A 16,609-nucleotide genomic window follows, 5' to 3' on the forward strand; every position below is an offset into this window, starting at 1 on the left:
AGGTTGAGGGGGGATTTGATCGAGGTATTTAAAATTTTGAGAGGGATAGATAGAGTTGACGTGAATAGGCTGTTTCCACTGAGAGTAGGGGAGATTCAAACGAGAGGACATGATTTGAGAGTTAGGGGGCAGAAGTTTAAGAGAAACACGAGGGGGTATTTCTTTACTCAGAGAGTGGAATGAGCTTCCTGTAGAAGTAGTAGAGGCCAGTTCAGTTGTGTCATTTAAGGTAAAATTGGATAGGTATATGGACAGGAAAGGAGTGGAGGGTTATGGGCTGAGTGCGGGTAGGTGGGACTAGGTGAGATTAAGAGTTCGGCACGGACTAGGAGGGCCGAGATGGCCTGTTTCCATGCTGTGATTGTTATATGGTTATCTATACCTCATCATTTTATATAGCTATCATAGAAAGAACTATTAGCTTTATTTCTAACACATACATCGAAATACATAATGAAATACAGCATTTGTGTCAAATCAAATCAATGAGGATTAAGCTGGGCAGCCCACAACTCACCAACCTGACTGTATACCTTTTGAATGTGGGAGGACACCACAGCACCCAGTGGAAACCAATGCAGTCGGGGGAGAACATACAAACCTTACGGACGGCAATGGGAATCAAGCCCCAATCTTACCGCCGGGCTATTGTGTTGCTATCTACATCACCGATATAATTAAAAGAAGCTCTGCCTCGAATATCCACACAACCAATGGACTTGCTTTGAGGGAGAGGGAATAGGAAGGGAAATGGTAAAGAGAGAGAAAAAAACGGCATAGCAGGAAAAGCACTAATGAGAAAGATTCCCCAACAGAGCAGGAATCTGACATGTGAAAACAAGTATTTCAACAAGTACAAAAGAATATTTGTACCCATGGCTCTGCAAGGACACTACAGCATCAAACTTCAGCATGCAAAAGTACTGTACATCGTCAACTATAAAACACTGGTGTTCCAGAAGTTTTTTTTAGAAAGGGGATACAGTACAGAACAGGCCCTTCCAGACCTTTGAGCCACACCTCCCAGCAACCCGATTTAACCCTAGGCTAACCATGGGCCAATTTACAATGACCAATAACCTACTAACCCATAGGTTTACGGACTGTGGGAGAAAACCCACACATTCCACACACAGGGAGGATGTACAAACTCCTTACAGAGGCATTAATAGGCAAAAGATTATACAAGCTAAGAGCCTATGATACATCAAGGGTTAAAAGTAATTGTCCAGTAGTTAGTATCACCATAGAATGCTTCAATTGCATCCTTATCTTGACTCTGTATGCCAAATGGCTCTGGTCCACTGCTGTGCATCTGGGTTAACTGCACACTGTCTGTAAACTATCCCTGGCTGGACATTACCTTAACCCTTGCCTTGCCACAACTTACACACCCAAAAATGTTGACTGTTCATTTGCGTCAGTAGATGCTGTATGACCCGCTGTGTTCCTACACCATTTTATGTGTTTTTCCAGATTTTCAGCATCCGCACTCTCTCTTGTCATTGGGTTTCCACCACTAAACTTTTTATTCAGAATATAGTTGAATTAAATTTTTTGAGATATGAATTTGTATCTGCAGATCATTAGTTCAGGTCTCTGGATTCCAAATAGAATTTTAATCACAAGAATTTCACACCATTTGAATGTTTGACAATAACCAAGTTAAAAGTAAAAGCAAAGCAAACAATTAGGCAGTGCTGATGTTCACTCAATTGCATGGCAGTGTAGCAGTTAATATAATGCTTTAAAGTGCCAGTAAATGAAAAAAAAATAATCCAGGTTCAATTCCCACTGCTTTCTGTAAGGAGTTTCCCTATTCTTTCTCCTGCATTCCAAAGAGGTACAGGTTCAGGTTAGTAAGTTGCTACTAATTGTGCCTTACTATGTTGTCGCTGAAAGCACGGCGACAGTTGTGGGCTGCCCCCGGAACATTCTCAAACCGTGTTGCTCTTTGACACAAACAACACATTTCACTGTATGTTCTGCTGTACGTGTGACAAATCAAGCGAATCATTTTAAAGGACTGTACCAGAGGACAAGCTTACCCAGGCTCCTCCCACAATCCACCAACCACACTGAAACACAGATCAAATCCTGCAAAATGTTCTCGGGGAGATGCTCCAGGGGCACTTCATCTGTTGTCTCAATTTCTTCATCGGCAGCGATCAGGTCCAGGATGACAACGGGTGGCACTGGCTTGCTGTTGCGAGTTAGGAGGTTTCTGAACTCCGATTCCAAAGACTCCTTGCCTTTTTCAAAGAGGAATTTCTGTGACAAAACAATCCAGAGTTATTATTCTTTGAAGAAACAAAGCAGTTTTGGCACAGAGCTCATGGGCCAAAGGGAATATTTCCGAGGGATTGAGACTATTGGATCCATCAGATCCCTACTAGCTCTCTGCATGCTCTATCCCATTCCCACTGACTCCCGTTACTTAATTGCACACAGGAGTTGGGATGTTACGTCGAAGTTGCTGAAGCCGAATTAGGAGTAACATGTGAAATTCTGGTCACCTACCTACAGGAAAGACATAAATAAGATTGAAAGAGTACAGAGAAAATTTACAAGGACTTGAGTTATAGGGGAAGGTTGAATAGGCTAGAACCTTACTCCCTGGTGCATAGGAGAATGAGGGGGGATTGGATATAATATTATGAGTATAGATAGGGTAAATGCAAAGGTCATTGGTGAATGAAAGGTTGAACTGGCAGATCTCTGGCCCTCTGATCACAAGAAGTCAGAAAAATAAATCAGGTTTTGCAGCTGATGGCTTCTTACACTTACCACCCGATTGAGCTCCGGGCTGTCTGGGTTGTTGTCCTGGAAGAACTCCACGGCTTTTTGAATCTTCGCCATGCAATTCAGGTACTCTTCCAGCCTTCCAGCAGGACTGTCAGACAGCAGGAGAGGATACCACACATCAATAACTCGAACACAGAAATTGCCCGCTTCAGAAGATCACAAGGCCATAACACATAGGAGCAGAATTAGGCCATTCAGCCCATCAGCTCATTCCGCCATTCCATCGTGGCTGATTCATTATCCCCCTCAATTCCATTCTCCTGCCTTCTTCTCGTAACCTTTGATGCCCTGGCTCATCAACCTCCGCTTTAAATATACTCAATGACTTGGCCTCAACAGCTGTATGTAGCAATGAATTCCACAGATTCATTACTCTGTGGCTAAAGAAATTCCTCTTCATCTCTGTTATAACGGGACATCCCTTTATTCTGAGGTTTCCTCTGGGCCTAGGAAACATCCTCTCCACATCCACTCCATCTAGGCCTTTAAATATTCAATAGGTTTCAATAAGACTCCATCACCCTCTCACCATTCTTCTGAACCCCAGCAAGTACAGGCCCAGAGCCATCAAATACTTACATACATTAAACACTTAGGAGGAATGAGGGCGCCTAACAGTGACTCCTTTGCTTGCAACTTCGGGAACAGCTCTACTTCTATCCTTAGTATTGTAGCGGTGTGCTACACGCAGCACTAAAATTACGACACGGAGTCGGTAACTGCAGTCGAAGGAAAAACTTTATTCGAAATCCTCAGCCTCACTTTTAAGCCCCCCCCCCCCGTGGCGCAAACCCCCTTAGGCTATCTAATTGTGAGCCGGTTCGGATGTGCCAGGAAATGGGTCGCCACATAACCCCCCCCCAGAACCGGCGATACACCCCCCAATGTCCACAGTCTGGGCCAGAACCTGCTTAGGAGGTCGGCCTCTACGCCGAGGTGCCGGAAACTCAGCCGGTTGCGCCAGGTCCACATAGGCCGGTTTGAGGCGGTCCACCGTGAAAACCTCCTCTTTCCCCCCAACGTCCAGCACGAACGTGGACCCGTTGTTCCAGAGCACCATAAACGGCCCCTCGTATGGCCGCTGCAGCGGTGGCCGATGCCCGCCCCTTCGTACAAACACAAACTTACAGTTCTGTAGGTCTTTGGGTACGCAGGTCGGGTGCCGCCCGTGCTGTGAAGTGGGTATGGGGGCCAGGTTACCGAGCTTCTCGCGTAGTCTGCCCAAGACTGCTGCGGGATCTTCCTCTTGCCCCCGTGGGGCTGGTAGGAACTCCCCGGGGACGACCAGGGGCGCGCCGTATACCAACTCGGCCGACGAGGCATGCAGGTCATCCTTGGGCGCTGTGCGGATGCCGAGTAGGACCCAGGGAAGCTCGTCCGCCCAGTTGGCTCCTCGCAGGTGGGCCATGAGGGCCGACTTCAGGTGACGGTGGAAACGCTCCACTAGCCCGTTCAACTGTGGGTGGTAGGCAGTGGTGTGGTGCAGCTGAGTCCCCAAAAGGCTGGCCATAGCTGACCACAGGCTGAAGGTGAACTGGGCGCATCTGTCGGAGGTAATGTGGGCCAGTACACCGAAGTGAGATATCCAGGTGGTGATCAGGGCTCGGGCGCAAGATTCGGAGGTGGTGTCGGTGAGCGGGACCGCCTCCGGCCATCTCGTGAACCGGTCCACGATAGTCAGGAGGTGCCGCGCTCCGCGCGACACTGGCAGGGGGCCCACAATATCCACATGAATGTGGTCGAAACGCCGGTGGGCGGGATGGAACTGCTGCGGTGGGGCTTTGGTGTGCCGCTGAACCTTGGCCGTCTGGCAGTGCATGCACGTTTTGGCCCATTCACTGACCTGTTTGCAGAGTCCGTGCCAAACGAACCTGCTGGAAACCATCCGGACAGTTGTCCGGATGGAGGGATGCGCCAAGTTACGAATGGAGTCGAAAACACGGCGCCGCCAGGCTGCCGGGACGACGGGATGGGGCTGGCCGGTGGCGACATCACAGAGTAGGGTCCTCTCACCGGGGCCCACGGGGAGGTCCTGGAGCTGCAAACCGGAGACTGCGGTTCTGTAACTCGGAATCTCCTCATCCGCCTGCTGCCCCTCTGCCAGTGCCTCAAAGTCTACTCCTTGGGAAAGGGCATGAACGGTAGGGCGAGAGAGTGCATCCGCCATGACATTGTCCTTACCCGAGACGTGCCAGACATCCGTCGTGTATTCAGAGATGTAGGACAGGTGGCGTTGCTGGCGGGACGACCAGGGGTCGGACGCTTTCGTAAACGCAAAGGTAAGCGGTTTGTGGTCCGTGAACGCGGTGAAGGGCCGACCTTCTAGGAAGTACCTGAAATGCCGGATTGCCAGGTAGAGCGCCAACAGTTCCCGGTCGAAAGCACTGTACTTGAGCTCAGGTGGCCGCAGGTGTTTGCTGAAAAACGCCAGGGGTTGCCAGTGACCTGTGATGAGTTGCTCCAGCACCCCACCGACTGCCGTGTTAGATGCGTCCACTGTGAGGGCGGTAGGGGCGTCCATTCTGGGATGTACTAGCATCGCAGCGTTCGCCAAAGCTTCCTTCGTTTGAACGAAAGCGGCGGCGGACTCCTCATCCCAGGTAATGTCCTTGCTCGGATCCGACATCAGGGCAAACAGGGGGCGCATGATCCGGGGAGCTGAAGGGAGGAAGCGGCGGTAGAAATTGACCATACCTACGAATTCCTGAAGGCCTTTGATCGTGGTGGGTCGGGGAAAGTGGCGGAACGCATCTACCTTAGCGGGCAGAGGGGTTGCCCCGTCTTTAGTAATCCTGTGGCCCAGGAAGTCAATGGTATCGAGTCCGAACTGACATTTGGCGGGGTTGATTGTAAGACCGTACTCACTCAGTCGGGCGCAGAGTTGACGGAGGTGGGACAGATGCTCCTGACGACTGCTGCTGGCTATGAGGATGTCATCCAAATAGATGAACGCGAAGTCCAGGTCCCGTCCCACCGCGCCCATTAACCGCTGGAACGTCTGTGCGGCATTCTTCAGGCCGAACGGCATGCGGAGGAACTCGAAGAGGCCAAACGGGGTGATGAGAGCCATTTTGGGGACGTCGTCAGGATGCATCGGGATTTGATGGTACCCTCGGACGAGGTCTACCTTGGAGAAGATCCGTGCGCCGTGCAGGTTTGCTGCAAAGTCCTGAATGTGCGGCACAGGGTAGCGGTCCGGTGTGGTAGCCTCGTTCAGCCTGCTGTAGTCGCCGCACGGTCTCCAGCCTCCCGTCGCTTTGGGCACCATGTGCAGGGGGGAGGCCCATGGGCTGTCGGACCGCCGGATGATCCCCAATTCCTCCAGCCTCTGGAACTCCTCCTTCGCCAGTCGGAGCTTGTCCGGGGGAAACCGCCGAGCGCAGGCGTGGAGGGGAGATCCCTGGGTCGGGATGTGGTGCTGTACGCCGTGCCTGGGCATGGCCGCTGTGAACTGCGGTGCCAGAACCGATGGGAAATCCGCCAGGACCCTGGTGAAGCCGTTGTCGTACAGCGTGATGGAGCCGAGGTGAGGGGCTGGCAACTGGGCTGCACCCAGGGAGAACGTCTGAAAGGTCTCGGCGTGTACCAGTCTCTTCCTGGGCAGGTCGACCAGTAGGCTGTGAGCCCGCAAAAAATCCGCACCCAGAAGCGATTGGGCTACGGCGGCCAGTGTGAAATCCCACGTGAACTGGCTGGAGCCGAACTGTAGCTGCACCTGACGGGTGCCATAGGTCCTTACTGTGCTGCCATTCACGGCCCTCAGGGGGGGACCCGGTGCCCTACTGCGGGTGTCGTAACTCGTCGGAGGTAAAACGCTGATCTCAGCCCCAGTATCAACCAAAAACCGGCGTCCCGACCTTCTATCCCACACATACAGGAGGCTATCCCGATGGCCAGCCGCCATAGCCATCAGCGGTGGCTGGCCCTGGCGTTTCCCGGGAACTTGCAGGGCAGGCGACAACAGGTGGCTTCCGCGCCCCACCGCTGGTGGTAGAAGCACCAGTGTTCATTGGGCCGGGGGTTGGCGGGCTCTGCGGCCGGGCCTGGACTGGTTTGCTGCTGGGAGCGTGGCTGGGAGATCTGTGCGATGGACGCCCCACTCACCTTTTTGGCGTTCCACAGCAAGTCCGCCCGGGCTGCCACCTTCCGGGGGTCACTGAAATCCACGTCGGACAGCAGCAGGCGTATGTCCTCGGGCAGCTGCTCCAGGAATGCCTGCTCAAACATGAGGCAGGGTGTGTGTCCGTCGGCGAGAGACAACATCTCATTCATTAAAGCTGATGGAGGTCTGTCGCCCAAGCCATCCAGGTGCAGTAAACGGGCAGCCCGCTCGCGCCGTGAGAGTCCGAAAGTCCTGAGGAGCGGGGCTTTGAATTCCATGTACTTGCCGTCTGCCGGGGGCGACTGTACGAACTCCGCGACCTGGGCTGCTGTGTCCTGGTCGAGGGAGCTCACCACGTAGTAGTAGCGGGTGTCTTCTGAGGTGATCTGGCGAACGTGGAATTGGGCTTCGGCTTGCTGGAACCATAGGTTTGGGCGCTGTGTCCAGAAACCCAGCAGTTTCAACGAAACCGCAGGAACAGAGGCGGCGGCGGTCATTTCTGGTCCAAAAATCGTTTGGACCGTCGGGGTCACCAATTGTAGCGGTGTGCTACACGCAGCCCTAAAATTACGACACGGAGTCGGAAACTGCAGTCGAAGAAAAAACTTTATTCGAAATCCTCAGCCTCACTTTTAAGCCTCTCTCGACCTGCCCCCCGTGGCGCAGAGGCTCCAAAGCTCTATGTTCGCAAACCCCCGTAGGCTATCTAATTGTGAGCCGGTTCGGATGTGCCAGGAAATGGGTCGCCACAGTATCTCCATTTTTCTCCTTCAGGGTTCCTTTGAAGACCCTGACCCGGAGTTACACGCTGACTTCAGTTCTTTGTGAGAATGGGACCCACTCTCGGGGTTTCACAACTGGCTGGGTCAAAGAGATTAGCTCTCCTTTGGAGTTCCAAGCTCTTGCAGATCTGGAGACTGGCTGACCGAAGGTCAGTGTTCCAGCAGGAAATCGGTGTGTCGTGGGAGACACAAGCTCTCTGGCTGTCTGCCCAGAGACCCGAGATCTTTGGGCACAGAGCTCCGAAAAAGTGCTGCAATGGACTTTTAACATCATAAATCAGCGAGTTGTTTTTTTATGTCTCCCCTCTCGCTGGGAAACAGAGACATACCTTTCTCCCTTATTAGGGAGCCTATGGTACGTCTACTACAGGGTGAACGAGTAGTCTTTGGGGCACTGCAAGTCTGCGTCTTTGCCAATGCTTTGCTGCATGCTTGAGTGCTCGGTGGAGGGTGCAGATGCTTTTTTATGCTGGTGGGGGAGAGAAGGTTGTTGCTGTGCTGCTGCTTATGCATGGGAGGGGGAGCTGGGGTAGATTTTGGGGTTCTAACATTTTTGAGTGCTTGGTGGGGGGCACTGATGCTTTTTTTGCTGGTGGGGAAGAGGGAATCATTGCTTTGCTGCTGCTTATGCATGGGGGGGGAGAGTTGGGGTGGAGTTTGGGATTCTAACATTTTACCGTCATTCAGTCTTTGTGGGTACTCCCGTTTTTGTGGATGGTGGTGAAGAAACAGCATTTCAGAATGTATATTGTATACATTTCTCTGACATTAAATGTACCTACTGAAACATGTACATTAACCCTTTCATTCCTCTCAAAATGAATGCCAACATTGTTTTGCCTTCCTTACCACTGACTGAACCCGCAAGTTAACCTTCACATCCCTGATTTTTTGAATTTTCTCCATTTAGAAAATACTCTATACCTTTATACCTTTGACCAAATAAATGCATGACCATACACCTCCCAACACGATATTCCATCAGATCAGGAGAATGGACAAAAAAGTGGCAGATCAAATAGTGTAGGGAAGTGTATGGTCTTTGATAGAAGGAACAGATGCTTAGACTATTTTCCAAATGGTAGAAAATATTCGTAAATCAGAGGTGCAAAGGGACTTGGGAGTGAGTTCTCGTGCAGGATTCTGTCAAGGATAACACTGCAAATTGAGTTAGTAGTAAGGAAGGCAAACGCAATGTTAGCATCCCTTTCAAGAGGATTAGAATATAAAAGCAAGGATGCAATGCAGAGGGTTTAAAAGGTATTGGTCATGCTGCACGTGGAATATGGTGACCCATTTTGGGAACACTTAGCTCAGAAAGAAAGTGCTGGCATTGCAGAGGATCCAGAGGAATCCCAGGAATGAAGGGATTTATGTGTAAGAGATGCTTGATGGCTCTGGGCAGCCTCATGGACATCCCTTTAGATAAAGAGGAATTTCTTTAGCCACAGAGTGTCAGTGGAATTCATTGCCACAAATGGTGGAGCAGACTGGGAGGAATAAACATGAAATAATTGAAGTCAACTCTAAGTGCTCATATTGTCATTGGGCATGGGACACAGATTTCAAAAATAATAAAATGAAGGGCAAGCCAGCTTCTGCAGATCTCAAGTTCATATCTTTAATTTTCTATGCGCTCTCTCCTGTACGTTTCCTTCCCAAGCATCCTTGCCTTTCTGCTTCTCAATTCTCAAAATTTCTCACAATTCTCAAAATTTACCTTGTTGGCCAAGCTTTTATCTGACTATCTTAACTGTTCCTCCTTTAGTTCAGAATGAAATGCACATCTGTGATGTGTCTTGATATACTTGGTTAAATTAAAGGTGTTGACGCATGGCCAAGTGATTAAGGCATTAGTTTGGCGATCTGAAGGTCGCGAGTTCGAGCCTCAGCTGAGGCACAGAGTTGTGTCCTTGAGCAAGGCACTTAACCACACACTGCTCTGCGATGACACCGGTGCCAAGCCCTTCCCTTGGACAACATGGGTGGCGTGGAGAGGGGAGACTTGCAGCTTGGGCAACTGCCGGTCTCCGATACAACCCTGCCCAGGCCTGCACCCTGGAAACTTTCCAAGGTGCAAATTCATGGTCTCGCGAGACTAACGGATGCCTATTAATGGATTGTTCTTGGCAAATTTTGCTACAGAAGTGGTTTGCCATTGCCTTCTTCTGGACAGTGTCTTTACAAAATGGGTGACCCCAGCCATTATTGATACTCTTCAGAGCTTTTCTGCCTGGTGTCAGTGGTCACAGCCTGGGCTTGTGATATGCACCGGCTGCTCATACGACCATCCACCAGCTGCTCCCATGGCTTCACGCGACCTGATCAGGGGGCTAAGCAGCTGCTACTCCTTGCCCAAGTGTGACCTGCAAGCGGAAGGAAAGAGCGCCTACACCTCCACTGACACAGCATACCATGATGAACAGCCTCCACTTTCTACTAGCACAGAATGAACACTCTCTCACCCTTCTTTGATGATCTTTTCAGTATCCTTCGCTACATGATAATAGCTAATCACATGATCCAGGCAAGACAGCGTTTTGTCCACATTATCCTGCAGGCGCTGCAGATTTTCCGTCTGCTTGTGGACCGGAATGATGGAATTCTCCAGTTGCATCAGTCGACTTTCAAAGGATGAAAGGATGGCTACCTAGGACAATAGATTCAGCAATCAGGTGTTGATGTAATGCCGTGGTTCTCCCGTTCCTGTCTGAAAGCCCACAACCACTCCATGATGTTTACTACAATTTCCAGATTTAGTAACCCTCCCTTTGAGCAGAGTGGCAGTCAGAGGACAGAGGACAGACAGATTCCGAGGCGTGTTTTCTCGTCACGGGTCGATGGTAAACACTAACCTCCTCTGACACTAAGGTCTCTCTGAAGTCTCAGATTGTGATCTATTTATCACATATATTAAAACACACAGAGAAATGCACCATTTACGTTAACAACCAACACAACCCAAAGATGCGCTGGAGCAACCCACAAGTGTTCCCACACGTTCCTGCACCAACACAGCATGTTCATAACGTTCTGTGTAACACAACAAGCAAAAACAGCAACAAAAACAACAAAACACACACACACACACACACACACACACACACACACACACACACACACAACCCCTCCCCCCCACCTTCCTCACCCCTGGAGAAGAAAGTTCCAAAGACTCATGATCATCAAGGACAAAAAAGTTCCACTTTATTTTAAATCAGGTATTATTTTTAAACACTTCTCCATGTTCTATAATCCCCAATAATGGAGGGACATCTGCTCCACATTCACCCTGTCAAAACCCCTCAGGATATTGTAACGTTTCAATCAAGATCCACAACTCTTTTGAACTCAGCGCCCTTCATGCAATGACGCAGTCGTGTCCACTTCAGTTTTCACATCCTTTCTCTCCATGGCTTGGTGCTCAAACATCCACAATGCCCAACCTAAATGGTCAAAATATTCACTGCAAACCCAAGTCAAATACGTTCCTTACCATGTTTTTTGTCAGTTGGTCACTTTTTTCCAAGCTCTCTCTTATAAATGACAAAGTTTCTTGTTCCTAATAAACAAAGTTGGAAACATGGGTTTAATGACCAAGACACTTCAATGCTTGGTGTTCAGAAAAAAACTGCAATGCCACCAGTTTTCAGTAACAACAGTGAGTCCCTGATTTAGGAGATAACACAGAACCACATTTCAGCCTAACTAAACACAGCTTCACTGAACTGTGGCGGTGTGGCAGTGTAGTGGTTAGCACATTGCTTTACAGCACCAGTGACCAATGATTGGGGTTCAATTCCCGCTGCTGTCTGGAAGGAGATTGTACGTTCTCGCTGCTCTGGGTTCTCCAGCTTCCTCCCACGTTCAAAGCAGGACAGATTTGGGTTAGTGAGTTGTGAGGTGCCAGAAGTGTGGCGACACTTGACAGCTGCCAGCACAATCCTCACTGATCTGACCCAAATACCACATTTCACCGTATGTTTCAATGTACATGTGACAAATAAAGCTAAGCTTTTAATCTTTAAATGTATTGGCCATCTACACTAATCCCATTTGCCTGCATTAAGTCAGTATCGTTCTGTGCTGGCTGAATTTGCTCCTATGGCAGAGAGTTTCAGAAATCAACTAGTGTTTTTAAAAAAAACTTTCCTATCAAATCCCTTTTCAAACTCTTTCCTCTCACTTGAAATCTATTGGAAACAAATAGAAAAGACTACAGAACATGGTGGAGCAACACACACACAAAATGGTGGGAAGAACTTAGCAGATCAGGCAGCAACTATGGAGAGGAATAAACAGTCAACATTTTGGTCCAAAACCCTTCGATCAGGCAAGGTAGTGTTCATGGGGAAGTTCCGGGCAATCAATCAGCTTCAATACCCCACTCAATGATTGACTGTTATTAACCTGCGAGAAAGAACTGGATAAAATTGGCCCAAATCAAAATTCTATGTATACTTATTACTAAAATACATATAGAGTACTGTGCAAAAGTCTTAGGCACCCTAACAATATATGTGCCTAAGATTATTGCACCGTACTGTATGTTACCATATACTACTCTGAGATACATTTTCTTGCAGGCATTCACAGTAGATACAAAGAAATGCCATAGAATCATTGAAAAACTATATAGACGGACAAACAACCAATTTACACAAGAAAATGAACTTTGCAAATACATACAAAAACAACAAATAACAATAATACACAAGTTGAAAGCAAATCCACTGATAGTGGAATGGGTTCAGTGTTGAGGTGACTGAAGTTATCCACACTGGTTCCGGAGCCTGATGGTTGAGGGGTGATAACTATTCCTGAACCTGGTGGTGTGGGACCTGATGGTCGAGGGGTGATAACTGTTCCTGAACCTGGTGGTGTGGGACCTGACGGTTGAGGGGTGATAACTATTCTTGAACCTGGTGGTGTGGGACCTGATGGTTCCTGTACCTCCTAGCCTTGAGCAAGGCACTTAACCACACACTGCTCCTGCACGTTTATAGCCCAGTGGCGGGGGTTGGTGCAGTATGGATAGGACAGCACAGGACAGGAAGGAGATACAGAAACCTGAAGACACACACTCAACAATTCAGGAACAGCTTCTTCCTCTCTGCCATCGATTTCTGAATGGACATTGAACCCAGGAACACTACTTCACTACTTTTTTAATTTTTATTTTAGCAATTTAACTATTTACTATCTACATATAAAAACTAATTCACAGGTTGTATTCTTCATTACTATGCACTGCATTGTATTACTGCTGCAAAAACAACACATTTCATGATGTGTGTCGGTAATGTTAAACCCGATTCTGATTTATTATTGCCACAAGTAAAGGCCTCAACCAAAAATATTGCATGTCCATTTCCTTCCGGAGATGCTGCCTAACCCACCAAGGTCCTGCGTCATCTGTGTTGCCCAAGATAGAGTGGATTATCGGGATCTCTCTTCCGTCCATGAGGTAATTATCAGGAGCACTGCGTATGCAGTGCCTTAGCATTGTCAACGATTCCTCCCACCCTTCCAATAATCTCTTTGACCCCTCCCTACCATCAGCTACCGTAGCATTAGGACAAGAATCGACAGAATAGGAAACAGCTTCTTGCCCCAGCCCAGAAGACTACTGAACGTGCTATGACACGCCAACAGCACTATACTGCTTAATTTTCAAACTTGTCATAAATGCACCTTATTACCACTAGTAAGTTATATGTGTGAGTTGCATGTACTATGTTATGCACCTTGGTCTGGAGGAACGTTTCATTTGGTGGTATACATTTATGTTTTTTAAGCAATACCACACAGAATAGGCCTTTTCAGCCCTTTGAACTAAGTCACCCGTCAATCCCCAACACACTGAATAACCCTAAAGGTTAATTTACAATGAACAATGAACCTACCCAGTGGGAGGAGCCAGAGCACCAGGGAAAACCCATGCACTCCACAGGGAGGACGTACAGAGCATCCTTACAGAATGGTACCGGATTTGAACTCTGAACTCCAGAAAGGCCTGAGCAGTAATAATATTGCGCTAACCGCTACGCATTTCTACGTTTGAATGACAATAAACTGAACCTGAACATGGCATTCAATGGAGATTTTCCATACACAAGCACATCGAGGAAAACAAAACACAGTCTGTAGTGTTGCAGTTACAGAGAAAGTGGACAGCTAAAGTGCTGGGGCCAACAGGAGCTAGCCTGGGAGAACAAGAATTCATTGTTATCGTATTACAGCCATTCATGAGTCTGCTATCAGTGAGACAGAAGTAGTCCTCTAGCTCGGTAACGCGTTAATTGCAGTATCAGAATCAAGTTGACGTGAGGTTTTTCATGGTTGCAGTGAAATGCAAATGTACTATAAATTAAAAGAAAATGTTTGTGAACCCTTTGAAATTACCTAGTTTTCTGCATTAATGTGGTCTGATCTTCACCCAAGTCAGAATAATAAACACAATCTGTCTAAACTAATAACACAAACAATTGTACTTCTTGTCATTACTGAGTGCACCATTTAAACAATCACAGTCTAAATTCAAAGAAGTATGTGAACCTCTGGGGTAATGCCTTCTACAAAAGCTATTTGGAGTCATGTGTTCCAGTCAATGAGATGAGACTGGAGGTGAGGGTTGTAGAGGCGTCCTGCTCTTTGGAAAAGACACACAAAGTCAGGTTGCTGACAGACCCTGCTCTTCTCAAGAAAGATCTCTTTATGTGCACCATGCCTCAATCAAAATAAATTTCAGAGGACCTTAGAAGATTTGCAGAGATGCACTGAAGCTGGAAAAGGCTACAAAAGCATTTCTAAAGTCCCAAGTGTTCATCAGTCCACTGTAAAAGAATCTCCAAATGGAGGAAACTCAGTACTGTTGCTACTCTCCCTAGGAGTGCGAGTCCTGTAAAAATCACACCAAAAGCACACGTACAATGCTGAAGGAGGTGAAAAAGAGCCCAAGGGTAACAGCAAGAGACCTGCAGAAATCTCTGGAACTTGCTAAAGTCTCTGTTCATGTGTCCTCTATAAGAAAAGCAGTGAACAAAAATGGTGTTCACGGAAGGACACCACAGAGGAAACCATTGCTCTCCAAAAAATAAACACATTGCTGCACATCTCAAGTTTGCAAAGACTACCTGAATATTCCACAATGTTCCTGAGACAATATTCTATGGGCAGGTGAGACAAAAGTCAAACTTTTTGACAGAAATGCACATTGCGATGTTTGGAGGAAAAGGGGCACTGCACACCAACACCAAAACCTCATCCCAACTGTGAAGTGTGATGGAAGGGCATCATGGTTTGGGGCTGCTTTGCTGCCTCAGGGCCTGGACAGCTTGCAATTATTATCATTGATGGAAAAAAGAATTCAAAATTGTACCAAGACATTTTACTGGAGAATATCAGGGTAGCAGTAGAAGCTTAATAGAAGTTGGATGATGCAACAAGACTATGATCTGATACACAACAGTAAATCAACAACAGAATGATTTAAAAAGAAGAAAATTCATGTTTTGAAATGGCTAAGTCAGAGTCCAGATCTTAACCCAACTGAGATGCTGTAGCATGACCTGAAGAGGGCTGTTCATGACAGGTATCCTAGAAATATTGATTAACTGAAACTGTTTTGTATGGAGGAATGGTCTAAAATTTCTCTTTGCTAATGTGCAAGTCTGATCAACAGTTACCGGAAATGGTTGGTTGAAGTTAAAGCTGTACAAGGGGGTCACACCAGTTACCGAAAGCAAAGGTTCACATTTTTTCCAACAAATATGAGTAACATTGGATCATTTTTCTCAATAAATAAAGTATAATTGTTTTTTGTGTTATTTATTTAATTGGGTCCTCTTTATCTAGTTTTAAGACATGACGATTTGATCACATTTTAGGTCATTTTTATGCAGAAATAGAGAAAATTCCACAGAGTTCACAAACTTCCTAGCACACTGTATATGAACAACACAAAAATTAGTTTATTCCCAGGTAAGGAGAAGATGAACGGGACTAGGGTTGGGGAGAGGTGGACAGGGGAACAAGGGATGGGGAGGAGATACAGAGTAAGCGCATTGCAGACAGACAACTAAATTACATGGGACACAGGGTAGATTGGGAGATAAACAGTATAAGGCATCTATTTCAGAGTTCAATAACAGTGGGATAGAAGCTAATTGTGAGGCTGGTGTTGTGTTAATTGCACTATCAGGATCAGGTTTATTATTACATAGGTGACATGAAATTTCTTTTTTGCAGCAGCAGTACAATGTAAAGTAGAAAAATTTCTATAAATTACAAAATAAATAGTGCAACAAAATGGTGCATCTCAGCTACATGACTATTAAGAAAACCCTACCTCAGCGTGTCAATTGGACCAAGGGAGGAGAAAGGAACAGGCAACAAAGGATGGGGAGGGATTGGGGCATCCTCTTTGACAGTCTACCATAAGGCCAGAGGCTCCGATACACGAAGACAAGAACAGTCAGGTTGGGAAGCAGTTTCTTCCCTCAGGCCAACAGGCTTCTGAACTCCCTGCCACATCGCATTTGAAGTGCCACTTTCTGTACCTGACAATATTTAATTTATGCACTTTAGCTGGTCATTTATGCACAATTCATCTGTAGATTTTATCCTTAATTTCCTGAATTACTGTGTGTTACGTGTTACTGCTGGGCTTTACATCCTGGTTCAGAGAAACGTCGTTTCAGTTGATGGTATACAGTATAGTTAAATCACAAAAACTTGAGAAGCCACAGGGAGGAAGGGGGGTGGGGACGAGTAACAGAGAGAGTGCAGTGAAATTACAAAATATGTGTAAAAATTATATATCTCAGCCTGAGTGGTTATCAAGTAACATCTTACCTCAGTGAGTTAAATGTACGGACGGTGGAGTGGGGGTGTGGAATAGAGCACGCGAAGGGTGGACAAG

The 16,609-nt window shown here is 47.3% G+C and overlaps 1 protein-coding gene across 7 annotated transcripts in view; it reads right to left on the reverse strand.

Annotated features, from left to right (window-relative positions):
- exoc7 (exocyst complex component 7) overlaps window positions 1-16,609 on the reverse strand; it is a 55,824-nt gene that overhangs the window by 38,902 nt on the left and 313 nt on the right. For all 7 annotated transcript variants that reach the window (XM_059948209.1, XM_059948208.1, XM_059948206.1 and 4 more), the window contains exons 2-5: window positions 11,183-11,248; window positions 10,155-10,339; window positions 2,788-2,893; window positions 2,049-2,271 (exon numbers count right to left, since the gene is read on the reverse strand). In XM_059948209.1, coding sequence (XP_059804192.1) covers window positions 2,049-2,271; window positions 2,788-2,893; window positions 10,155-10,339; window positions 11,183-11,248 — 580 coding nt within the window. The remainder of the gene's footprint in view (window positions 1-2,048; window positions 2,272-2,787; window positions 2,894-10,154; window positions 10,340-11,182; window positions 11,249-16,609) is intronic.

Source organism: Hypanus sabinus, chromosome 23, assembly GCF_030144855.1.
Source record: "Hypanus sabinus isolate sHypSab1 chromosome 23, sHypSab1.hap1, whole genome shotgun sequence".
NCBI classification, from domain to species: domain Eukaryota; kingdom Metazoa; phylum Chordata; class Chondrichthyes; order Myliobatiformes; family Dasyatidae; genus Hypanus; species Hypanus sabinus.